General features: G+C 38.5%; 1 protein-coding gene across 2 annotated transcripts in view; it reads right to left on the bottom strand.

Moving 5' to 3' along the window:
* The window catches only part of LOC110043096 (uncharacterized), a 390,873-nt gene that overhangs the window by 75,283 nt on the left and 288,003 nt on the right, over window positions 1-27,587 (bottom strand). For both annotated transcript variants that reach the window (XM_089292808.1, XM_089292809.1), the window contains 7 exons: window positions 25,266-25,550; window positions 23,144-23,291; window positions 18,576-18,736; window positions 14,278-14,595; window positions 9,133-9,417; window positions 7,011-7,158; window positions 2,444-2,604 (listed from right to left, as the gene is read on the bottom strand). In XM_089292808.1, coding sequence (XP_089148934.1) covers window positions 2,444-2,604; window positions 7,011-7,158; window positions 9,133-9,417; window positions 14,278-14,595; window positions 18,576-18,736; window positions 23,144-23,291; window positions 25,266-25,550 — 1,506 coding nt within the window. The remainder of the gene's footprint in view (window positions 1-2,443; window positions 2,605-7,010; window positions 7,159-9,132; window positions 9,418-14,277; window positions 14,596-18,575; window positions 18,737-23,143; window positions 23,292-25,265; window positions 25,551-27,587) is intronic.

Below are 27,587 nucleotides of genomic sequence, written 5' to 3'. Positions count from 1 at the left end.
AAGATGAGTAAGGATGTTAAAATATATTTTGTAACGCTTCGCTAATATTACACTGGAGTATGTTCACTATGTATGAATCATGTTAACTGTAGAAGTATTTTAGGCGTAAATCCCTGAGGGCCTAGTAGGTTATTTAAGAATTTGTAAGTTATGCAAGAGCCACCGGAAGGTATCTCTTTCAACTTTGCTTTTTAATTTTTCCGTTTATTCACTGCTGTATTTTCTTTATAATGATATAATGCTCGCTGTATCCTGCATCAATAAACGAGATGCCCCCCACCCTCCGGATGCTGTGTTTGTGTTCATTAAGATTAATTTTAAAATATTTTATAATCGTTTCAGGGCGATTAGAGTATAAACATCCTTACTCATCTTTTTACCTTAGAGGAATGAAACAAACCTGATCCTTTGGTTATCAGTCATTTGATTATTCCCTGGCCGGTTAGCCACCAACTAGTCGATTAGCCCCTTCTCACTCTCAAAGAACGGGAAATATACTATTTTTTTTATTTCTGGTTGGGGGCTTATCGACTTCTGGTTGGGGTTTAAATGGTTAGGGGCTAACAGACTTGGGGGCTAAATGACTGTTACCAATCCCTGCGCTTGATGCCTTTTCTTGTTATGCTCGAAAGCCTTAAAGCCAAGTCTCAAAATTGGCCTATTTCAAATGTTATGGAGGTTCTGTTGACTCAGGTTTGCCCAAGTTAAAGTTAGTTGTCTGGATGAATGACCATTTTACCTGCCTACCTCATTACTAGCACTCAACTACAGGTAACATGGCTCATTTGCCTTCCCTGGGTCTATTCCATAAATTATCTCCCTCAGCAGATGACTATATCGCAGCCCCATTTTGATATCCAGAAGTATTACAGAGCTTTCTCTCACCACACAAATAAAACTGATGCTTATCACCAGTACAAATTATGACAATGCATGTGAGCAGAAGCTGCTTTCTTTATTATCACGGGTCAATAACTTGCAAATGAAATACCTCAACCTAGTGAAGGTTCACAGAGTCTGTGCCTAGCAAATAGTCCATTTTGGACGTTCCCATATGCAGAAGAAGAAAAATGATTTCAAATTTGCGAGTTGACATTGGTACAGATCAGTAAGGGATGGAGGTTTCAAAACCTCTATAATTTATCACTGTATTATCAAGACATGCAAACTGGTAGCTATTTTCAATAATGTTGACTGATCTGCAACTGCCTTCAAGTTTCATGATTTAAATTACTCGAAAGAAAGTCTTCAGCCTCAACATATTACAGGAAAATCATAAAGTAAATGCAGTCTTTCATAAGACAGTAAGTTAAGACGGAAAAAACTTTACACAGAAAAGCTTGTTTAATGTAGGACTTAAGCTTAAGGTTAAAACAACTCTGAGCAGTTGAGAAATATTTTAAGGACTTACGTTCGGAGGCTTTGCGATATATAATGGCAGACATGAAACAGTTCGACATCGCTATTTTCCATACAAATTATAGAAGAATAATTGGTCGGTGTGAAGATGGAAGCTAATGAACCTTGAAATTTCCACCGCAAAATAAAAAGCTTCAGCTTCGTTTTCTTCCTGAGACGGGGAAAACTCTCCAGGCAATCAAGAATGCAACCACGCTCGCCAGGAAAATAGCACAAACCTGGTCCTTCACTTCCTAAGTCCTAATTGTCTCAGAGCTGTCGTTAAAAATTGCCAATAGCGAATAAAAAGTTTTCGAATCGAAGGCAAATCCTGAACAAAAATGGCGGCGAAATGTTTCGGCTTCCTCGCGTTCTTTTCGCGTTATGCGCATGCTTGTTACGGTTCTCAAATGATTGACAGATTTCTTTACTGGGGCGATCATAGAAACCAGAAAAGCGGCGATATCAAAGGTAGCTGCCAGCCCCCCCTGGTCAGGAGAAAAAGTCAATGTTAATTTAATCTTTCGCATCTTCTGTAGCGTTAAGACAAGCAAATACAACAGGAAACATTACATTTTAATACTCCTGGTAAAAACAAAGATGAGCAGCAAAAACAGAATAAATGGCTTTAAGAGAGAAAGCCTGAAAGTTTTGTAACTCATTCTGTACTTCTAGATTATTAAATGCGAAGGGCGAAGAACAAACTGCCGTAGACATTTCTAGGTTTCTTAACAATCAGGATAAACAAACCGTTGTTTATGGAGACTTTTCCTGATTGTACGGTTTTTCCGTTCTGTCATACCTTTTACTTAAATATAGTCAGGAGTAGTGTTATTAAAAGGAAATCGGTTTTTTTGTTGAAACTATTAGAGCTAACTGACCTTGTGAGTTAATGGAACGTTTCCCAGTTTGCAATATTGGTGCCCCTCGTTGAAGCTGATCCAAATTGTTTTTCGAACAGGCCCGTTTCCTTACAAAATAGTATTGTGCTTACTATTAACCGAGATGTCTTGACGCTATTCTTTTAGTCTAACGGTTAACTTACCATTGCTTATCGCAACATAGAAAGCCTTCAATGTCGTCTGGTAATAATAGTAACTGCGTAGTCTGACGAGGGCATAGCTTCCCGAAACCAGAAATGCAAATGGTTCTTTTTGACTACAAAAGTACCTACGTTGGCCGTTACCAGTTGCAACTGAACTATACCTAAAATACAGCAGGAAAAAACAAAAGTAATCCACTGGATTTGACTATTAAATTTAATTCAGCCTACAGCATCGTCCATCGCCTTAAAGTCCTGGCCAAACGGACTTGCAAATACTGAGACACAAGTTGAAAACTTGGGTCTACTTCACTTTGGTCGATATCAAATTTGCATGCAAGTCGACGCAACGTTTTCACTGTTTGGCCACCCAGCCTAAGTCAACGCAAGTCAATGAAACACAGGACATGTCTGCCTTGAAATCGTTGTTTCTTTTTCGCGTCTTGAGTGTACTAGCTAGTGAGTGTACTAGCGACTTGAGTGTACTAGCGAACCCGTTTGGCCACCCACCGCAAGTATCTACGCAAGTTCAACTTAAGGCTACTTGCGACTACTTACCAGTCCGTTTGGCCAGGGCTTAAAGGGCAGTGGAACTTTCAGAAGCAACGAATATACGATAGTGGTTTAACAGTGAATAGGTGAAGAGGCAGAAACCAAACACTCGTGAGTTTGCAATAGAACGCAATGCTTGTCTACTAGAAATCGATGGAATTTCATTTCTTGGTTTTGATAAGAAACCATCCAAAGAAAAAATACCTGTTGTCGATTCCGACGCATTAGTGTGACACAGAATCTTGCTAATTAAGTAGGCAATCATATTGGTTTATGATGAGATTGAAAGAATATCATGATTGTAGGTCTGGAGTGTAAACAACAATTTTGAAATAAAAAGCTAAACGTCTCATAAAAAACAAGTGCAAGAAGTAGTTACTTAGTCGTTATTGGGTTTCAAAGTCTTCATAGTTTTTACAGTTTTGATTTGCACGTGCTGTATATAGTTTGGTAGGGTAGGTGAATTTAGGTCAATTTTTAACTCGTGAATTGCCCATGCGCAACACGACTTATCCTGAGTTATAGGAAAATGTGTCGCTCGATCGCTCGATGGGCTGTAAGCATTATGCAAATGAGGTATGCTTGCGGCTTACTTTTAAATTGCTGTCCATCTTTAATTAAAATAAGCTGTTTTAAAGCTCTAAATTAAAATATATAAGTTAAAGAAGACTCAGCCACCAAAAATGAGAACATCGAGAATCATAAAATCGATGGGCAACACAAGTTCTCACTGGATGCAGACGGACTTCGTATGGATTTTACAGAAACGGAAGTCGTTGAAGTACGGTTACGGTATGGTAGATGCACATATAGCGAGCAAAATGATATAAACACAGAGCACTTATTTATTGTATCACTAAAAACAACGAAAACAGAAAGGAAAAAAACCAACATCCACCCGGAGTTGATCGCGGTTTCTTTGACATGCAGACTTGTCCACTACGCACTGTGCTAAGTGAACATTACATGGACGAAGCGGAAAAAACAAACATTATTACAACTAATTAAACCGCTGATAACTCAGCGTGCTCGAGTCTGTACGAGCGTTGTCTGTAGGTTAATTTGTCCTTCACCGAACAACTGTCAGTGAGTATATTTGGTATTCGTGGATTTTTCTGACGCTCGACAGTGCCTTTTTCAAAACTTAGAGGTCACATGTGTTCATTCGTCAACAAATAGGGTCGCAACGTTTGTTTTGAGGGAAGGTCTTCATGACTTGTTTCGCACCGGGGCTCTTCGCAAGCTACACACAACACAGGTAAGCTGAAACAAGGTGTTTCTTTGGGAATTTTAGGTTTAACAGTATTTTCTGCATATTTAATTTACGCGACCTACGCGGCTGTTTGTTTAGTTTATTCGCTTCGTCCAAATACTTTTTTTTGAGTTTTATCCATCTACTACAAAACTCCTCAGAAAAGAACTAGGTTGGCACTAATTTAGCACAGTTGAAATACGATTTATCTCAAAATAATTGGCTTTTTTTGTCGTCTCTTTTATTTACAACTTTCACCTTTCTTTCACTATGCTGTATTATTTGTCGCACGCAAAGAAATCATCTCATTTCTTGTTTTTAAATTGTTGTTTAGATATGTCTTTTCGCCTTTATTTTCCGGTGTTTTCTCAAATGTTATCCGCTATAGTAAACGAATGGAAATTTTGTTGTTTTCGGTTTCATTTTGTCCTTTAAAGTCAATGATTAACTCGTTTTTGCGTGTTCAATTTCCTCGGCTTTTGTCGTGCGGCAAAGAAAAAATATAATTTCTTGTTTTCTTATCAGTTTTAATACACCTCAACTTGAGTTCTTTTTGTTGATATACTTTAATATTTTGGCCCGTCATTTGTTGAACTTTAAATAAACGATGTCTTGAAATCTGATCTTATACATGGCTGTGGTTACTGGGCGTATGGTTTATTTTTCTGCTTACGCTCGCCCTGAAATATTACAAAAAAACTCCAGGGAATTTGGGGTAGGCTGCGAATCATTACGTCACACCCATGTTTTTGCGCCAAAACTTACACAAATTTTAAATTCGAATCCAAGCAAGCGGAACAAGTCGACTTCACGTTATAGAAAAAGAACTCTACTTGGGGCAAGTCTATCTGGAGGCGTTCATGCAGGATGTTTTGGTCTAGGTAAGCATTAACTTTGAATGGCTACCCTGGAACTGCAAACAATCGTGCCCCGTCCACACTACGCCGGAGAAATTTGAAAAGGCTGTTAATTACTCTGAAAACATAACCAATGTTTTCCGTCCACACTTCGTTGGAGAAATTTGAAAACGCAACAATCACCGGTCATCTTGGATTTGTGTTTAAGGAAATCGTGACGTCATCGTTTTGGAAAAGCTCCATTTTAAAAATGTTTTCCGTCCACATTAAGACACAAGGCCGGCGATTTCAAATTCCTGAGGTTTGAACAGTGTTTTCGTTTGAAGAGTGCCCGTTTTCGTGGCGAATTATTGTGGACGGAAGACCTACCCATAGAAATAGAGCTGCGTTTTCAAATTTCTCTGGTGTAGTGTGGACGAGGCCTCAGTATAGTTGCTTATCAAGTATTACAAATCAAACCTGGAGGTCAAAATAGCTAAAATTACGCACTGGTCGGTAAACACGCACTGAGTATCAGATAAGATCGACACTCTCCTGTGATATCACAAATTGTTCTTGCGGACAGACTGGTTGGTGGTTTCCACTGGAATGCTAGAAACCTCGTACCAAGAGTCTTCGTTCCCCTTGACCAGCGGTCGGGAAACGAACGACCCTAGAGAGATCCGATTTGAAGTCCGAAAATATCGAACTTCCAGTTGAATTGTGCCTGGCTCATAAACACGTGGCTCAATCGTGTCGCTTGTGTTTTTCTTTAGCGTGCAAGAGCACCTGTTTTTTTCTGCTCTTGTTTCACGCGCAAAAAAAACCAAGAGCCAAAAAAACCAGATGCTCTCGCAGGCTAGTTTATCTTCCAATTATTTTCATTGTTTTTAAAGCCAATGAAACCTAAGGCTGCAATGGAGCTAGATATTCTTTGCTGTGGATACTCTAGACAACTTGTTCATTCTATATTCTTCACCATCGGCATACCTACATTGGTTACATGAGCTGGAATTCTATTCCTCTCTTTTTGCTTAATTTTCTCTAATTTCCCTGAACAAAGGAAAATAAGCCTCGTTTCCTGGTCACCTTGTTGCAACTTGAGATGAAAATATCGCCTAGACTTTGCATTTCACGGAATCTTTACATCGGAAACTTCCATCGGAAATGTCATGAACGTGTCCTTGTACATGTACGTCCTTATAAGCAGAACCAGAAAATGCCATTTTCCAACAAAACCCATAACTCGTTTCTGTTCAGTTATCTCATTTGATAAAGAGAGAATGATTAATGTTTTCATTAAGACAGTATTGCCTTGATTTTTCAATATTTCCAATGTTTACTTTTCACCCACATTTACTGCCAACTATTTCTTGGTGAACCAGAAACAAAAATGATAAATGTTTGAAACACATGACATCGTCTACCCTTGTCAAATGTAATAGCATGATCGTTTCAATTGTAATGCCTTCTTATCCAAATGTTACTTTGTTTCTTTGGTACCTTATTAGGGAACACTGAACTACTGCTCGGACAAAAATGTACTCTAAATATGAAAATCAACCACAATATTCCCTCAACCAGATAATATTAAACATAATCCAAAAAATATTTTAATTCGTTTGTTCAATTCACGAGTTTGCTCACGGAAAACTTTGATTTAGTTTTGCTTGTGATCACATGTTAGTCTAGCTTTGTGGTAGGTTTGTGTTCTTATAGAGAAGTAAAGCAATTTCATGAACCAAAATCTTCCTCATGTTAATGCCACAGGGAACATTCTGGTGACACGATGTACGACAGACCTTAAATACAAAGCATACGATTGTCGCTTTCGCCTGGTTTTTTTGGATTCACTTCGCGATCGGCTAAAACTAGTACTAACGCGTGGGAGTATGATCATAACAACAGTGGAATAATCAAAAGTTCTTACCTGCAATGCCACGTTTGGAAATGTTCAACAACTAGAAGTATACTTGAGTTCATTGACAGTGACTGGATTTTCCAATAACAATTTCCTGAATAGTATGTTCTCATCACATTGATTTCTCCTGTAGTACCATTGAAGGTCCCTCCACAAGCTGTAAAATGAAATGTGCAACAATTACAAAATCGTTTCCCTCGTCTTCCTTGTATCATGAACAACATGTTCTCAAGAGTGACGCTCCATTGGAAGCCTTTACAACGGCGAAGGCTGAACAACGCGCTATTTTCGCTTACAAGTCTATTAATAATCTCTTTACACAACCTATTCAATTATAATACTAGATCTAAGCATAATATTCGGAAATCATCGGCTCATAGAAGATGGGGGCATTGGACCACTCTAAATTTTGCTGCAGATATATGGAACTCCTTAGGCCTTACGCTTAGAGAATCGCCAACCATAGCGACATTTAAGAGTGGCCTTTCCAAAGCCGAACTTTAATTTTTCGTTTAATGCAGCAAGCATGATGCATAGTTTTTGGTCGTGGATACGCGAAACGTAGAAACGACTACAGTCGAACCTCCCAAAAGTGCTTACGGCAGATGGTCGCTTACGAGAGCAAAGACCATACTGGGTCAAAATTTTGCTTCATTACTGGCATATGGTAACTCCAGAGACTTACCCAATGTTTTAAATGCTTTATTGATGTCGAAAGTCACTTTCGAGAAAAAATACTGTGCTTGCCATTGAGAAATATCAGTGTCTTGTACTATCCAGTATTGCGCTATTGTTGGAACAGCTTATTATCCAATTTTCGCTCTATTATCTGTCAAGTGGTCGCTCACGGGAGGTTGAAAACAAAAGAAAAGTTCAAACTTTTGGCTCTAAAAGTGGTCGCGGTCGCTTACGAGAGGTGGTCGCTTACAAGAGGTTCCAAATATAGTGATTTGACCCAAAAACTTTTGGTATTTTGGAAAACTGGTCGCTTACGAGAGGTGGTCGCAACCGGAAGCAAGGCGTGCATGAATTATTTTTTTGTGAATTAAAAGTCTCTGGAAGTACCAGCATTGTGATTAGGTTAATCCAACAAGTTTAGTTACAATATACAGCAAAAAAGAATTTGTTTCACCTTAAAAAGTGTGATATCAAGACTAGTTTTATCAAGGTTTCATTTGGACAATTCAATCAGTAGCTTTGTTTGTAAGAACTTCAGTGGAGCTTTTCCCGGCAAGTCAGCTAAATTATGCAGTCTGTAATAGTAGCTAACAGTGAAAGCAGATTGGTGAGTAATTTTTGTGCACTCATTTAATTTAATGTAATAGCATGGTCTTATTCTGTTGCCAGCATTGATCAGATTAATTATAGTTTCTTCGATTTTGACATTCCAAGTAATATCGATTTTAAAAGCCATCTAAACGAGAAGATACTTTTGGAGGTGAAACGACCAGACCTCAGAAAAGAAAGTATAAATTTTATAAGAAGCCTCGAAATCTGCAGAGTTGGGGAAGTTTTCTTGTCACATAACACTTCCCAACACCTTAGAGCCTTTTTGGTGACAAAAACAAGACTTACAGAAAAAGTAACTGTGAGAGACGTGAAATTTACCTCTCTTAACTGTGCAATCTGTTTTAACAACATACCGTCCCATTTTGTAATCAACAATTTCATTGGTTCTCTGATAAAAACCCCCAATGTGATTGGTTTTCGATCGCCCTGGAAACATTACCCCTTCCTCCCAAACAGTGTTGATTTTCTTATTTCTAAGACAGATCACAGCACCTAAACAACTTAGCTACACCTAGCTACTTCGCAGGTATGCACTTAAACTAAAAGAAACAATATGTCAGCGACACATAATAAGCTTACAAATCCCAACAGGTTGAAGGCACACCAGTTGGCTATTTACAAGCATGACCGAGGAGCTGAACTTGGATTTACCGAGAAACAACTCCAACTAAGTGGTACTCAGTGGGAAGAGCGGGACTTAACCCGTGAACTCCGTATAATGTGGGCTAACTTTGGCTTTGTATTGCACAGGCATAGATGATCACAAAACCAATACAACACAAACTAAGTAATGGACATATTAAGTAATGGACATATTAAGCATGTCTATACAGCTACCAACCTGTGCTCTCATATGTGGTACGCAAAGGACCCTCTCCAGCAGATGTGCGACCTGCAACTTTGATTTCATATCTCGTGGCCTCCAGGAGACCTGTAATTCTCAATACTCGGGTACTTGCGTTCACTTTGACAGTGGTGAAGTTCTCGTAGGAACCATAACGTCTAAAATACACCACGTAGCCAAGAAGAACTCCATGAGTATCTTCTTCAGGTATAGGAGACCAGTTAATCTCGAGAGAGTTGGAACCACGATCGTATCCATACACCCGTGGAACATAACCAGGAACTAAACGACAAAGAAACATTTGGTTTGATGCAATTGTGAAACACAAAACTCTCTTATTGAAAAAAGAAAAACAATAGTTTGCAATTTGGGGGGCGGCGAGCGTTTATTCACAAAAATCTCTATAGCCACCATGGAATAATTAAGGTAAGTGGTAAAGAAGCAACACATGTAGGTTGTTTGATCGATACATGTACTACCAGCCTATATCAGTCGGTGCTAAAATAATATTTCGCAGCGAAGCAACAGTGTAACCTATGTAACCTTAATTTTAAATTAACACATCCTTATTACTTAACAACGACCTACGAGATCCCATTCTTGAGTATGTTAAGACCCATTTCTGAGCAGATTAAAGAATTTCATGACCTTCTTAAAAAAATTTAGGGTTTAAGTGGTTTTAAACTCTCTTTAAACTTCAACAGTGTAACCTATTTAACCTTGATTTTAACACAAAACGTGCTTATAACTGAAGAACGAGCTAAGAGATCCTATTTATTTTTTTTATTAATTTTTTTTTTAATTATCTTCAGTATGCTAAGACCCCGTTCTTAGGAAAAAATTAAAGACGTTTAGAACCAGATTTAAAAAAAGAAAAGTTCAAGTGGATTTCAAATTCTCAGGAGGTTATTAACGTGAGCTTTCAAAGGTGCCAAGGCAGGGGAAGCCTGCAAATCCCCTAGAAACCCAACAGGAGAGCAACAACCTTGACTTCGTAATTGCTCTAGGGTTTCAGATTGAGCACCACGCTATTGGAAGATGAAGCATTTTCTTCACTCAACGGAAGAATGTCACGGCTACCTCTGCGTATGCAAACAGCGCAGTGGAGCAGGTGATCGCCCGACAAGCGAGAGGTAATGAGTTCGATTCCCAACGGGCTTAACTAATTTTGTTTTTTTAGTTTTTGTTTTTTTAATTAACGGATATGAAAAAAGTTTACCGAAACACAGCCTTTTGCCTTTCAATGCTTTAAAATACATTAAGCAAAACACAGCGTTTGCTTTCCGATGAAAAATCAACGGTAGCGGCGCTATTACTATTGACCAGCATTGAATTGGTTTAACAGTGTGAACTTCAAGCTAAAAAAAACATGCGCTGTCGACCGTGCAGAAATGATCCACGAATAAGAAACATTGCCACAGAAACAAAACACTTGGTGAATAAATCTTTTCCAACTTGGGGGCAACCGACGGCCACCACTTTATATACTGCTCAGTGGAGTTTCTAAAAAGTTAAGAGTCCCTGTCCATAAAAATGGAAAATAACTCGGCAAAGGTCGAAAATTCGATTTCGCTCATATTTTCATGGTAGATAGGCTAGGGCATGACAAAAACTACGGGATAGTTTTTTTGGCAAAACATCCTTTCATTTCAAAGAAATATGCAAATTACCAAATTCCGTTAAAATCGTCATTTGACGCACCATTTTTATTAAACAAGTTTGAGAGCCTCGCATGCAAAACCGCATCATTCTTCCGTCTTTAAAACACTCAAATATTTTTGTGCAATGTTTAAATGTGTACTGGGTTGGTTTTAGGGAGGGTTGCGTTGTCTTTTTGGGTGCAAAATAATTAAATTTCGAAGACATGTATCTCATTCACTTAAAAGTACTTCGTGTATATAATTAATTTTCACCATGTACGAAATCTTTAAATGGATTAAGCTTCTGGTGGTTGAATCGCAGAAGGATGATCTACAGATTCCTGTAAAAATTTCTTTGGGCAAATGATTGTGAGCGACGCGAGAGCTTTTCGAAGTACGTCAAAAATGCAAATATTTGACCATTCTCTCATCAAATTTCAATTTGCGGGTTAGACGTATATTTTAGCATGTGCCACATGACTTGACCAATGTTAAGTTGAAATAGACACAGAGCTGATAATTTCGAAATGCTCTTACCTCATGTGCTGTAAAAGGCAGGTCCAAAGCCGATTTGACGTGTTTCTCTCACCATTCGTCGCACATAAAGCAGAAGTTTGCTTTTGTTTACACAACGCCCGATGTACATCGCCAACTGTCAACTTATTTAATGGTCGAACACCTTGAATCTGTGACCCTCTTTCGATGCATATGATCACCACTGCATCTAAGTCAAAAACGGCTAAGTCATTTGTAGATAGTTGCTTGCTTTGCACTACAACCAAAATATTACGTTTTGATTGTCATGGTTTGATGGCTTGAATCCTTGCTTGCAGCGGTTCCTTGTTCGTCACGCAATGCTGTCATCCCATTTGAGGGGCAGGGGTAGGACAATTTCTATCCTAATACATAAGGCTCCATAAGGCTGGGAACCACTGGGAGCACACAATCGTGTTGAGTAGGAAGAGATTACATTAAGCAATGAGAAGAATGAATAGTTTACCATTGCCCCTGTTGTTATCTTTCACTCGACCACCACTACCTACATGCCCTGCGTAATACTGTAACGCTAAACTCGTACCTAGGTCTTTTCGCGCTGTGCAATTATTTTTAGTTTACATGTAATACAGTGGGCTACCCCCGGGGAAATGGGTGGTGACCGCTTAATGGGGCTAGCCGCTTAAACAGAGGTTGGTGTACCTTGAATATTTAATTTTTCACTATCGGGTTATAAATTTCTTGGTGAACATGGAGTCAATTCAAGACCATCATGATCGACGTGTATTTGAATTATCACTCGTCATGCACCTTCAATTTCAGACTCTAATCTGCCATCGCCCTTTCCAAAACAAAGTTTTTAAATTTTGGGTGGCCGCTTAATAGGGGTAAAGACAATAATGAAACCCTTATCGGAACGACAAATGGTGGCCGCGGAGGTAACCGGTCAATAGGTGTTTTATTTACAATATTTTACTGACAATAATTTTGGACTGTATTGACAAAAGTCCTCTATTTCCTGTTACAAACATACCAAAGCCTCGCCACAAGGCAAACAAAATACGCCAAATAAAATGGCATGGCCAGGGCTATTTACTCACGTAATTACTAATTAAATTTAGTCTGTTTTTCTCACGAATTAGACACGTTGCGATTTTCTATTTTTATTTCAGCTAGTTCTTGTTTCATTGATCTATAATTTGTTTCATAGCGATTTTTTTTAAAATTCTAGTGAGTACAGGCACTAGCTTTATCAGCTGTTGTCTGAAACATCAAAACGTACAACAAACGTGATTTGGACCTAGGCCACGTACACTATAGATTACGATTATATAAATATACACATGTTATTATACATATGAATAAACAGATGAACAATGATTAAATTGTTTCATTTATCCTGAGAGTGCTCTATACAAAATAGATCAAAATGTGCAGCATATGCCGTGACAGCATTGCGTGACGAATAAATAACGCTGTAAGATTGCGCCTGCGCCGACACGTTTATCAGCAATGGTCAGCAATCGATCAAACGTATTATTTTGGCGCAGTGCAAAGCAAGCAACTATCTACAAATGACTCAACCGTTTTTGACTTAGATGCAGTGATGTTCATATGCGCAGACAGATGGTCACAGATTCACGATATTCGACCAATAATAGGTTCACAGTTGGCCATGTACATCGGACGTTAACCTTGTGTAAACAAAATCAAACTTCTGCTTTATGTGCGACGAATGGTGAGAGATCGACTAGAAACACGTCAAATCGGCTTTGGACCTGCCTTTTGCAACAAATAAGGTTAGAACATTTTGAAATTATCAGCTCTGTGTCTATTTCAACTTATTATAGGTCAAGTCATGTGGCGCATGCTAAAGTATACGTCTAACCCGTAAATTGAAATTTGACGACGGATGGTCAAATATGTGCATTTTTGACGTACTTTGAAAAGCTCTCGCGTCGCTCACAATCATTTGCCCAAAGAAATTTTTACAGGAATCTGTAGATCATCCTTCTGCGATTCAACCACCAGAAGCTTAATCCATTTGAAGGTTTCGCACATGGTGAAAATTAATTCTATACACGAAGTACTTTTAAGTGAATGAGATACATGTCTTCGAAATTTAATTATTTTGCACCCAAAAAGACAACGCAACATTCCCTAAAACCAACCCAGTACACATTTAAACACTGCATAAAAATATTTGAGTGTTTTAAAGATGGAAGAATGATGCGGTTTTGCATGTGAGGCTCTCAAACTTGCTTAATAAAATGGTGCGTCAAATGACGATTTTAACGGAATTTGGTAATTTGCATATTTCTTTGAAATAAAAGGATATTTTGCCAAGAAAACTATCCCGTAGTTTTTGTCATGCTCTAACCTATCTACCATAAGAATATGAGCGAAATCGAATTTTCGACCCTTGCCGTGAAATTAAGAATTTGTCTGATTTTTACAGGCAGGCACTCTTAACAGGAATTGAAGGAGGGAAGGAAGGAGCGAGCAAAGGAGTGAAAGTCAATGTCCCACCTTTACTCAGAAAATGACATTTTCTGAGTAAAAACGACTAAAATTGTTCTCATTCTGAAACCTTCGTGATTCATCTCATTCTGAAACCTTCGTGATTCATCTCATTCTGAAACCTTCGTGATTCGTGGTAAAACTAATGTCAATCTAGTGTCATCGCATTGAAAGATGAAATACTTGCCAGAGAGGTTCACGGATTCTCCCTTCAATACTTAAACAATTAGTTGTGTTTTAAGGATGTTCTATTAGTCCTGATAGCGTAGTGGTGATCTCACCCGACTGATTAATAGGGCCTGGAACGTGTGTTCAAATCCCACTCAGGGCATAAATAACATTTCTTTCAGTTCAGTATAGTATCGTATTTTTGCCCATTGCACCTTTTTCTTCCCGTGTGCTTCACTTACCGTTTTTCAGAGGATAATTGGAATTAATTGTACCCGTAATTTAAATACAAAAACTTGGCAATATTAAAATTACTTACCACCCTCTTTGGTATGTATGTCAGTTTCTTCACTGCTTTTCAAGGTTATTACACCAGTCACTCGATCTTTGAGGATAGCAACAACCTTGACTTTGTACTTTCTGTAGGATTTCAGATTGCGCACCATGGTATTGGAAGATAAAGCATTTTCTACACTCAACAGAAGAATGTCACTGCTAACACTGTGCAAGCAAACAGCTACATAACCATATATGTCAGTGGAATTTAAGCTGCTGCTATTCAAAGGCAACCAGCTGACATTGACTGTTGTAGAACTTAAATTGCTGATTGTGACGTTCCAGCTGTGTTCGTATGAAACTGAAAAATTAACAAATAGTGTAAGGAGGTAAATTTGACCAAAGCATTTTACTTCTAACGCTTTACCCTTCAGCTGATACATACATAGTTCTATGACAAAGGCAACTTGTGACACACTGGCAAACAGTTATTTTGTAAAGATTTCCTTGTCACAGCTATCATAAAGCTGATGACGTACCGATCACTTCTTTCAAGAGATGCCGTTCTCCTTGTTGTAGAGCAACTGACCCACTTTTTTTTGCTTTTATTCTCTGATATGTCTGCTTTAGTATATCTTCACTGCCTGTGTCATTAACATTCATAATTTCTGAAATCTGTCCCCCAAACCTTATTTTCTTTTCTGTTGTTTGATCCTGTGATGAGACATTCTTTCGCCTCTAAGTAACAGAAAATTAATGGCTGCAGACAGATATGTCAGGCGTTCTCCCGCCTCACACTACTGCCATCTCAAATACTCCTTCCTAATTGGTCGAAAGCACATCATTTAAACGCAAGTTGTATCATCAGGAGCAGGGAAGGGGAGGGGGGGCAAGCAGCGAGGCCTGGAACCGAGTTTCTATGATCGCCCTAGTTAAGAAATTTGGCCGAGCAAGACTAAGTACTGGTTTGTGGAAAACAAACATGGCGGACTTCCATGAGCGGGATGCGTTTGTAAAGTTTTGTAAACTTCCTGCATATTTCACGTTCCAACATCTAAGAAAAAGTTCCAGTTGCCCTACTTCTAAATCTTGGACATTTTGATCGAGGTATTGGGGATAAATATTCCAACGTAAACCTGCGAGCGGAAACTCCACAGTGTGAGCCAGATTGCAGGCATGAATATTTCATTCGAGCATTTTTTGTAACGGTCTCCTATTAACGGGATAAACTGAAGTATCGCTATATTTCCGCACTCCCTGATGGTAAGGGTTGCTTTTTTTGAACAGCTTAACAGCTTCGTGACCCTTTCTGTTTGCACTTAACTAACAGGGTTTAATCAGGTTTCATAGTGAGTGTAGTAAGTACGGCACTTTTCTGTTACGTTACTACAAGAGGTCTGTTTCAGTTTCCGGCAAAGCATCTGGCATTATTTATGAAAGTGAATACTGGATAGTTCCCTCGGCAGAATTGAGAATTCATCACCATCTCTTTGGTTACAACACAATAGTTGTGTCGTTGATTGTTTTTGTTTCTTCATAATCATCCTTAGACTTTTGCTTTGATATTCTTAACGTAACGGTTTAAATAATGGGTCCAATCAAGTTGAGATGGAGAGTGTGCAGGAAGTTTGACTTTACCACCTCATTTTGTTGCTCTTTCTGTAGCCCTTTTCCTGCCACTAATTTTTTATGCCACCTCTCAATCAGTTTTCAAAGGGTTAATACTCCTCTCTTGCACTAAGAATTGTCATTTGAGACAAGTACTATTAAAGACTTCATTCATCTGACTTTATATTAGTCTTCCTTATTGTCTTATTTAGCTATCCTTCCATTACAGGAACAAGCTACTGATAATCAACACTTTAGGCCAAATTTGATACATTTTAAGGCAAAGGCAAAAAGATGAGTAAGGATGTTAAAATATATTTTGTAACGCTTCGCTAATATTACACTGGAGTATGTTCACTATGTATGAATCATGTTAACTGTAGAAGTATTTTAGGCGTAAATCCCTGAGGGCCTAGTAGGTTATTTAAGAATTTGTAAGTTATGCAAGAGCCACCGGAAGGTATCTCTTTCAACTTTGCTTTTTAATTTTTCCGTTTATTCACTGCTGTATTTTCTTTATAATGATATAATGCTCGCTGTATCCTGCATCAATAAACGAGATGCCCCCCACCCTCCGGATGCTGTGTTTGTGTTCATTAAGATTAATTTTAAAATATTTTATAATCGTTTCAGGGAGATTAGAGTATAAACATCCTTACTCATCTTTTTATCTTAGAGGAATGAAACAAACCTGATCCTTTGGTTATCGGTCATTTGATTATTCCCTGGCCGGTTAGCCACCAACTAGTCGATTAGCCCCTTCTCACTCTCAAAGAACGGGAAATATACTATTTTTTTATTTCTGGTTGGGGGCTTATCGACTTCTGGTTGGGGTTTAAATGGTTAGGGGCTAACAGACTTGGGGGCTAAATGACTGTTACCAATCCCTGCACTTGATGCCTTTTCTTGTTATGCTCGAAAGCCTTAAAGCCAAGTCTCAAAATTGGCCTATTTCAAATGTTATGGAGGTTCTGTTGACTCAGGTTTGCCCAAGTTAAAGTTAGTTGTCTGGATGAATGACCATTTTACCTGCCTACCTCATTACTAGCACTCAACTACAGGTAACATGGCTCATTTGCCTTCCCTGGGTCTATTCCATAAATTATCTCCCTCAGCAGATGACTATATCGCAGCCCCATTTTGATATCCAGAAGTATTACAGAGCTTTCTCTCACCACACAAATAAAACTGATGCTTATCACCAGTACAAATTATGACAATGCATGTGAGCAGAAGCTGCTTTCTTTATTATCACGGGTCAATAACTTGCAAATGAAATACCTCAACCTAGTGAAGGTTCACAGAGTCTGTGCCTAGCAAATAGTCCATTTTGGACGTTCCCATATGCAGAAGAAGAAAAATGATTTCAAATTTGCGAGTTGACATTGGTACAGATCAGTAAGGGATGGAGGTTTCAAAACCTCTATAATTTATCACTGTATTATCAAGACATGCAAACTGGTAGCTATTTTCAATAATGTTGACTGATCTGCAACTGCCTTCAAGTTTCATGATTTAAATTACTCGAAAGAAAGTCTTCAGCCTCAACATATTACAGGAAAATCATAAAGTAAATGCAGTCTTTCATAAGACAGTAAGTTAAGACGGAAAAAACTTTACACAGAAAAGCTTGTTTAATGTAGGACTTAAGCTTAAGGTTAAAACAACTCTGAGCAGTTGAGAAATATTTTAAGGACTTACGTTCGGAGGCTTTGCGATATATAATGGCAGACATGAAACAGTTCGACATCGCTATTTTCCATACAAATTATAGAAGAATAATTGGTCGGTGTGAAGATGGAAGCTAATGAACCTTGAAATTTCCACCGCAAAATAAAAAGCTTCAGCTTCGTTTTCTTCCTGAGACGGGGAAAACTCTCCAGGCAATCAAGAATGCAACCACGCTCGCCAGGAAAATAGCACAAACCTGGTCCTTCACTTCCTAAGTCCTAATTGTCTCAGAGCTGTCGTTAAAAATTGCCAATAGCGAATAAAAAGTTTTCGAATCGAAGGCAAATCCTGAACAAAAATGGCGGCGAAATGTTTCGGCTTCCTCGCGTTCTTTTCGCGTTATGCGCATGCTTGTTACGGTTCTCAAATGATTGACAGATTTCTTTACTGGGGCGATCATAGAAACCAGAAAAGCGGCGATATCAAAGGTAGCTGCCAGCCCCCCCTGGTCAGGAGAAAAAGTCAATGTTAATTCAATCTTTCGCATCTTCTGTAGCGTTAAGACAAGCAAATACAACAGGAAACATTACGTTTTAATACTCCTGGTAAAAACAAAGATGAGCAGCAAAAACAGAATAAATGGCTTTAAGAGAGAAAGCCTGAAAGTTTTGTAACTCATTCTGTACTTCTAGATTATTAAATGCGAAGGGCGAAGAACAAACTGCCGTAGACATTTCTAGGTTTCTTAACAATCAGGATAAACAAACCGTTGTTTATGGAGACTTTTCCTGATTGTACGGTTTTTCCGTTCTGTCATACCTTTTACTTAAATATAGTCAGGAGTAGTGTTATTAAAAGGAAATCGGTTTTTTTGTTGAAACTATTAGAGCTAACTGACCTTGTGAGTTAATGGAACGTTTCCCAGTTTGCAATATTGGTGCCCCTCGTTGAAGCTGATCCAAATTGTTTTTCGAACAGGCCCGTTTCCTTACAAAATAGTATTGTGCTTACTATTAACCGAGATGTCTTGACGCTATTCTTTTAGTCTAACGGTTAACTTACCATTGCTTATCGCAACATAGAAAGCCTTCAATGTCGTCTGGTAATAATAGTAACTGCGTAGTCTGACGAGGGCATAGCTTCCCGAAACCAGAAATGCAAATGGTTCTTTTTGACTACAAAAGTACCTACGTTGGCCGTTACCAGTTGCAACTGAACTATACCTAAAATACAGCAGGAAAAAACAAAAGTAATCCACTGGATTTGACTATTAAATTTAATTCAGCCTACAGCATCGTCCATCGCCTTAAAGTCCTGGCCAAACGGACTTGCAAATACTGAGACACAAGTTGAAAACTTGGGTCTACTTCACTTTGGTCGATATCAAATTTGCATGCAAGTCGACGCAACGTTTTCACTGTTTGGCCACCCAGCCTAAGTCAACGCAAGCCAATGAAACACAGGACATGTCTGCCTTGAAATCGTTGTTTCTTTTTCGCGTCTTAGTGTACTAGCTAGTGAGTGTACTAGCGACTTGAGTGTACTAGCGAACCCGTTTGGCCACCCACCGCAAGTATCTACGCAAGTTCAACTTAAGGCTACTTGCGACTACTTACCAGTCCGTTTGGCCAGGGCTTAAAGGGCAGTGGAACTTTCAGAAGCAACGAATATACGATAGTGGTTTAACAGTGAATAGGTGAAGAGGCAGAAACCAAACACTCGTGAGTTTGCAATAGAACGCAATGCTTGTCTACTAGAAATCGATGGAATTTCATTTCTTGGTTTTGATAAGAAACCATCCAAAGAAAAAATACCTGTTGTCGATTCCGACGCATTAGTGTGACACAGAATCTTGCTAATTAAGTAGGCAATCATATTGGTTTATGATGAGATTGAAAGAATATCATGATTGTAGGTCTGGAGTGTAAACAACAATTTTGAAATAAAAAGCTAAACGTCTCATAAAAAACAAGTGCAAGAAGTAGTTACTTAGTCGTTATTGGGTTTCAAAGTCTTCATAGTTTTTACAGTTTTGATTTGCACGTGCTGTATATAGTTTGGTAGGGTAGGTGAATTTAGGTCAATTTTTAACTCGTGAATTGCCCATGCGCAACACGACTTATCCTGAGTTATAGGAAAATGTGTCGCTCGATCGCTCGATGGGCTGTAAGCATTATGCAAATGAGGTATGCTTGCGGCTTACTTTTAAATTGCTGTCCATCTTTAATTAAAATAAGCTGTTTTAAAGCTCTAAATTAAAATATATAAGTTAAAGAAGACTCAGCCACCAAAAATGAGAACATCGAGAATCATAAAATCGATGGGCAACACAAGTTCTCACTGGATGCAGACGGACTTCGTATGGATTTTACAGAAACGGAAGTCGTTGAAGTACGGTTACGGTATGGTAGATGCACATATAGCGAGCAAAATGATATAAACACAGAGCACTTATTTATTGTATCACTAAAAACAACGAAAACAGAAAGGAAAAAAAACCAACATCCACCCGGAGTTGATCGCGGTTTCTTTGACATGCAGACTTGTCCACTACGCACTGTGCTAAGTGAACATTACATGGACGAAGCGGAAAAAACAAACATTATTACAACTAATTAAACCGCTGATAACTCAGCGTGCTCGAGTCTGTACGAGCGTTGTCTGTAGGTTAATTTGTCCTTCACCGAACAACTGTCAGTGAGTATATTTGGTATTCGTGGATTTTTCTGACGCTCGACAGTGCCTTTTTCAAAACTTAGAGGTCACATGTGTTCATTCGTCAACAAATAGGGTCGCAACGTTTGTTTTGAGGGAAGGTCTTCATGACTTGTTTCGCACCGGGGCTCTTCGCAAGCTACACACAACACAGGTAAGCTGAAACAAGGTGTTTCTTTGGGAATTTTAGGTTTAACAGTATTTTCTGCATATTTAATTTACGCGACCTACGCGGCTGTTTGTTTAGTTTATTCGCTTCGTCCAAATACTTTTTTTTGAGTTTTATCCATCTACTACAAAACTCCTCAGAAAAGAACTAGGTGGGCACTAATTTAGCACAGTTGAAATACGATTTATCTCAAAATAATTGGCTTTTTTTTGTCGTCTCCTTTATTTAGAACTTTCATCTTTCTTTCACTACGCTGTATTATTTGTCGCACACAAAGAAATCGTCTCATTTCTTGTTTTTAAATTGTTGTTTACATATGTCTTTTCGCCTTTATTTTCCGGTGTTTTCTCAAATGTTATCCGCTATAGTAAACGAATGGAAATTTTGTTGTTTTCGGTTTCATTTTGTCCTTTAAAGTCAATGATTAACTCGTTTTTGCGTGTTCAATTTCCTCGGCTTTTGTCGTGCGGCAAAGAAAAAATATAATTTCTTGTTTTCTTATCAGTTTTAATACACCTCAACTTGAGTTCTTTTTGTTGATATACTTTAATATTTTGGCCCGTCATTTGTTGAACTTTAAATAAACGATGTCTTGAAATCTGATCTTATACATGGCTGTGGTTACTGGGCGTATGGTTTATTTTTCTGCTTACGCTCGCCCTGAAATATTACAAAAAAACTCCAGGGAATTTGGGGTAGGCTGCGAATCATTACGTCACACCCATGTTTTTGCGCCAAAACTTACACAAATTTTAAATTCGAATCCAAGCAAGCGGAACAAGTCGACTTCACGTTATAGAAAAAGAACTCTACTTGGGGCAAGTCTATCTGGAGGCGTTCATGCAGGATGTTTTGGTCTAGGTAAGCATTAACTTTGAATGGCTACCCTGGAACTGCAAACAATCGTGCCCCGTCCACACTACGCCGGAGAAATTTGAAAAGGCTGTTAATTACTCTGAAAACATAACCAATGTTTTCCGTCCACACTTCGTTGGAGAAATTTGAAAACGCAACAATCACCGGTCATCTTGGATTTGTGTTTAAGGAAATCGTGACGTCATCGTTTTGGAAAAGCTCCATTTTAAAAATGTTTTCCGTCCACATTAAGACACAAGGCCGGCGATTTCAAATTCCTGAGGTTTGAACAGTGTTTTCGTTTGAAGAGTGCCCGTTTTCGTGGCGAATTATTGTGGACGGAAGACCTACCCATAGAAATAGAGCTGCGTTTTCAAATTTCTCTGGTGTAGTGTGGACGAGGCCTCAGTATAGTTGCTTATCAAGTATTACAAATCAAACCTGGAGGTCAAAATAGCTAAAATTACGCACTGGTCGGTAAACACGCACTGAGTATCAGATAAGATCGACACTCTCCTGTGATATCACAAATTGTTCTTGCGGACAGACTGGTTGGTGGTTTCCACTGGAATGCTAGCAACCTCGTACCAAGAGTCTTCGTTCCCCTTGACCAGCGGTCGGGAAACGAACGACCCTAGAGAGATCCGATTTGAAGTCCGAAAATATCGAACTTCCAGTTGAATTGTGCCTGGCTCATAAACACGTGGCTCAATCGTGTCGCTTGTGTTTTTCTTTAGCGTGCAAGAGCACCTGTTTTTTTCTGCTCTTGTTTCACGCGCAAAAAAAACCAAGAGCCAAAAAAACCAGATGCTCTCGCAGGCTAGTTTATCTTCCAATTATTTTCATTGTTTTTAAAGCCAATGAAACCTAAGGCTGCAATGGAGCTAGATATTCTTTGCTGTGGATACTCTAGACAACTTGTTCATTCTATATTCTTCACCATCGGCATACCTACATTGGTTACATGAGCTGGAATTCTATTCCTCTCTTTTTGCTTAATTTTCTCTAATTTCCCTGAACAAAGGAAAATAAGCCTCGTTTCCTGGTCACCTTGTTGCAACTTGAGATGAAAATATCGCCTAGACTTTGCATTTCACGGAATCTTTACATCGGAAACTTCCATCGGAAATGTCATGAACGTGTCCTTGTACATGTACGTCCTTATAAGCAGAACCAGAAAATGCCATTTTCCAACAAAACCCATAACTCGTTTCTGTTCAGTTATCTCATTTGATGAAGAGAGAACGATTAATGTTTTCATTAAGACAGTATTGCCTTGATTTTTCAATATTTCCAATGTTTACTTTTCACCCACATTTACTGCCAACTATTTCTTGGTGAACCAGAAACAAAAATGATAAATGTTTGAAACACATGACATCGTCTACCCTTGTCAAATGTAATAGCATGATCGTTTCAATTGTAATGCCTTCTTATCCAAATGTTACTTTGTTTCTTTGGTACCTTATTAGGGAACACTGAACTACTGCTCGGACAAAAATGTACTCTAAATATGAAAATCAACCACAATATTCCCTCAACCAGATAATATTAAACATAATCCAAAAAATATTTTAATTCGTTTGTTCAATTCACGAGTTTGCTCACAGAAAACTTTGATTTAGTTTTGCTTGTGATCACATGTTAGTCTAGCTTTGTGGTAGGTTTGTGTTCTTATAGAGAAGTAAAGCAATTTCATGAACCAAAATCTTCCTCATGTTAATGCCACAGGGAACATTCTGGTGACACGATGTACGACAGACCTTAAATACAAAGCATACGATTGTCGCTTTCGCCTGGTTTTTTTGGATTCACTTCGCGATCGGCTAAAACTAGTACTAACGCGTGGGAGTATGATCATAACAACAGTGGAATAATCAAAAGTTCTTACCTGCAATGCCACGTTTGGAAATGTTCAACAACTAGAAGTATACTTGAGTTCATTGACAGTGACTGGATTTTCCAATAACAATTTCCTGAATAGTATGTTCTCATCACATTGATTTCTCCTGTAGTACCATTGAAGGTCCCTCCACAAGCTGTAAAATGAAATGTGCAACAATTACAAAATCGTTTCCCTCGTCTTCCTTGTATCATGAACAACATGTTCTCAAGAGTGACGCTCCATTGGAAGCCTTTACAACGGCGAAGGCTGAACAACGCGCTATTTTCGCTTACAAGTCTATTAATAATCTCTTTACACACCCTATTCAATTATAATACTAGATCTAAGCATAATATTCGGAAATCATCGGCTCATAGAAGATGGGGGCATTGGACCACTCTAAATTTTGCTGCAGATATATGGAACTCCTTAGGCCTTACGCTTAGAGAATCGCCAACCATAGCGACATTTAAGAGTGGCCTTTCCAAAGCCGAACTTTAATTTTTCGTTTAATGCAGCAAGCATGATGCATAGTTTTTGGTCGTGGATACGCGAAACGTAGAAACGACTACAGTCGAACCTCCCAAAAGTGCTTACGGCAGATGGTCGCTTACGAGAGCAAAGACCATACTGGGTCAAAATTTTGCTTCATTACTGGCATATGGTAACTCCAGAGACTTACCCAATGTTTTAAATGCTTTATTGATGTCAAAAGTCACTTTCGAGAAAAAATACTGTGCTTGCCATTGAGAAATATCAGTGTCTTGTACTATCCAGTATTGCGCTATTGTTGGAACAGCTTATTATCCAATTTTCGCTCTATTATCTGTCAAGTGGTCGCTCACGGGAGGTTGAAAACAAAAGAAAAGTTCAAACTTTTGGCTCTAAAAGTGGTCGCGGTCGCTTACGAGAGGTGGTCGCTTACAAGAGGTTCCAAATATAGTGATTTGACCCAAAAACTTTTGGTATTTTGGAAAACTGGTCGCTTACGAGAGGTGGTCGCAACCGGAAGCAAGGCGTGCATGAATTATTTTTTTGTGAATTAAAAGTCTCTGGAAGTACCAGCATTGTGATTAGGTTAATCCAACAAGTTTAGTTACAATATACAGCAAAAAAGAATTTGTTTCACCTTAAAAAGTGTGATATCAAGACTAGTTTTATCAAGGTTTCATTTGGACAATTCAATCAGTAGCTTTGTTTGTAAGAACTTCAGTGGAGCTTTTCCCGGCAAGTCAGCTAAATTATGCAGTCTGTAATAGTAGCTAACAGTGAAAGCAGATTGGTGAGTAATTTTTGTGCACTCATTTAATTTAATGTAATAGCATGGTCTTATTCTGTTGCCAGCATTGATCAGATTAATTATAGTTTCTTCGATTTTGACATTCCAAGTAATATCGATTTTAAAAGCCATCTAAACGAGAAGATACTTTTGGAGGTGAAACGACCAGACCTCAGAAAAGAAAGTATAAATTTTATAAGAAGCCTCGAAATCTGCAGAGTTGGGGAAGTTTTCTTGTCACATAACACTTCCCAACACCTTAGAGCCTTTTTGGTGACAAAAACAAGACTTACAGAAAAAGTAACTGTGAGAGACGTGAAATTTACCTCTCTTAACTGTGCAATCTGTTTTAACAACATACCGTCCCATTTTGTAATCAACAATTTCATTGGTTCTCTGATAAAAACCCCCAATGTGATTGGTTTTCGATCGCCCTGGAAACATTACCCCTTCCTCCCAAACAGTGTTGATTTTCTTATTTCTAAGACAGATCACAGCACCTAAACAACTTAGCTACACCTAGCTACTTCTCAGGTATGCACTTAAACTAAAAGAAACCATATGTCAGCGACACATAATAAGCTTACAAATCCCAACAGGTTGAAGGCACACCAGTTGGCTATTTACAAGCATGACCGAGGAGCTGAACTTGGATTTACCGAGAAACAACTCCAACTAAGTGGTACTCAGTGGGAAGAGCGGGACTTAACCCGTGAACTCCGTATAATGTGGGCTAACTTTGGCTTTGTATTGCACAGGCATAGATGATCACAAAACCAATACAACACAAACTAAGTAATGGACATATTAAGTAATGGACATATTAAGCATGTCTATACAGCTACCAACCTGTGCTCTCATATGTGGTACGCAAAGGACCCTCTCCAGCAGATGTGCGACCTGCAACTTTGATTTCATATCTCGTGGCCTCCAGGAGACCTGTAATTCTCAATACTCGGGTACTTGTGGTCACTTTGACAGTGGTGAAGTTCTCGTAGGAACCATAACGTCTAAAATACACCACGTAGCCAAGAAGAACTCCATGAGTATCTTCTTCAGGTATAGGAGACCAGTTAATCTCGAGAGAGTTGGAACCACGATCGTATCCATACACCCGTGGAACATAACCAGGAACTAAACGACAAAGAAACATTTGGTTTGATGCAATTGTGAAACACAAAACTCTCTTATTGAAAAAAGAAAAACAATAGTTTGCAATTTGGGGGGCGGCGAGCGTTTATTCACAAAAATCTCTATAGCCACCATGGAATAATTAAGGTAAGTGGTAAAGAAGCAACACATGTAGGTTGTTTGATCGATACATGTACTACCAGCCTATATCAGTCGGTGCTAAAATAATATTTCGCAGCGAAGCAACAGTGTAACCTATGTAACCTTAATTTTAAATTAACACATCCTTATTACTTAACAACGACCTACGAGATCCCATTCTTGAGTATGTTAAGACCCATTTCTGAGCAGATTAAAGAATTTCATGACCTTCTTAAAAAAATTTAGGGTTTAAGTGGTTTTAAACTCTCTTTAAACTTCAACAGTGTAACCTATTTAACCTTGATTTTAACACAAAACGTGCTTATAACTGAAGAACGAGCTAAGAGATCCTATTTATTTTTTTTATTAATTTTTTTTTTAATTATCTTCAGTATGCTAAGACCCCGTTCTTAGGAAAAAATTAAAGACGTTTAGAACCAGATTTAAAAAAAGAAAAGTTCAAGTGGATTTCAAATTCTCAGGAGGTTATTAACGTGAGCTTTCAAAGGTGCCAAGGCAGGGGAAGCCTGCAAATCCCCTAGAAACCCAACAGGAGAGCAACAACCTTGACTTCGTAATTGCTCTAGGGTTTCAGATTGAGCACCACGCTATTGGAAGATGAAGCATTTTCTTCACTCAACGGAAGAATGTCACGGCTACCTCTGCGTATGCAAACAGCGCAGTGGAGCAGGTGATCGCCCGACAAGCGAGAGGTAATGAGTTCGATTCCCAACGGGCTTAACTAATTTTGTTTTTTTAGTTTTTGTTTTTTTAATTAACGGATATGAAAAAAGTTTACCGAAACACAGCCTTTTGCCTTTCAATGCTTTAAAATACATTAAGCAAAACACAGCGTTTGCTTTCCGATGAAAAATCAACGGTAGCGGCGCTATTACTATTGACCAGCATTGAATTGGTTTAACAGTGTGAACTTCAAGCTAAAAAAAACATGCGCTGTCGACCGTGCAGAAATGATCCACGAATAAGAAACATTGCCACAGAAACAAAACACTTGGTGAATAAATCTTTTCCAACTTGGGGGCAACCGACGGCCACCACTTTATATACTGCTCAGTGGAGTTTCTAAAAAGTTAAGAGTCCCTGTCCATAAAAATGGAAAATAACTCGGCAAAGGTCGAAAATTCGATTTCGCTCATATTTTCATGGTAGATAGGCTAGGGCATGACAAAAACTACGGGATAGTTTTTTTGGCAAAACATCCTTTCATTTCAAAGAAATATGCAAATTACCAAATTCCGTTAAAATCGTCATTTGACGCACCATTTTTATTAAACAAGTTTGAGAGCCTCGCATGCAAAACCGCATCATTCTTCCGTCTTTAAAACACTCAAATATTTTTGTGCAATGTTTAAATGTGTACTGGGTTGGTTTTAGGGAGGGTTGCGTTGTCTTTTTGGGTGCAAAATAATTAAATTTCGAAGACATGTATCTCATTCACTTAAAAGTACTTCGTGTATATAATTAATTTTCACCATGTACGAAATCTTTAAATGGATTAAGCTTCTGGTGGTTGAATCGTAGAAGGATGATCTACAGATTCCTGTAAAAATTTCTTTGGGCAAATGATTGTGAGCGACGCGAGAGCTTTTCGAAGTACGTCAAAAATGCAAATATTTGACCATTCTCTCATCAAATTTCAATTTGCGGGTTAGACGTATATTTTAGCATGTGCCACATGACTTGACCAATGTTAAGTTGAAATAGACACAGAGCTGATAATTTCGAAATGCTCTTACCTCATGTGCTGTAAAAGGCAGGTCCAAAGCCGATTTGACGTGTTTCTCTCACCATTCGTCGCACATAAAGCAGAAGTTTGCTTTTGTTTACACAACGCCCGATGTACATCGCCAACTGTCAACTTATTTAATGGTCGAACAC

Source organism: Orbicella faveolata, unplaced genomic scaffold, assembly GCF_042242905.1.
Source record: "Orbicella faveolata isolate gen_17 unplaced genomic scaffold, um_ofav_v1 contig_24, whole genome shotgun sequence".
Lineage (NCBI taxonomy): Eukaryota > Metazoa > Cnidaria > Anthozoa > Scleractinia > Merulinidae > Orbicella > Orbicella faveolata.
Note: the sequence above shows the minus strand (reverse complement) of the source record. Positions and strands in the feature narration are given on the sequence as shown.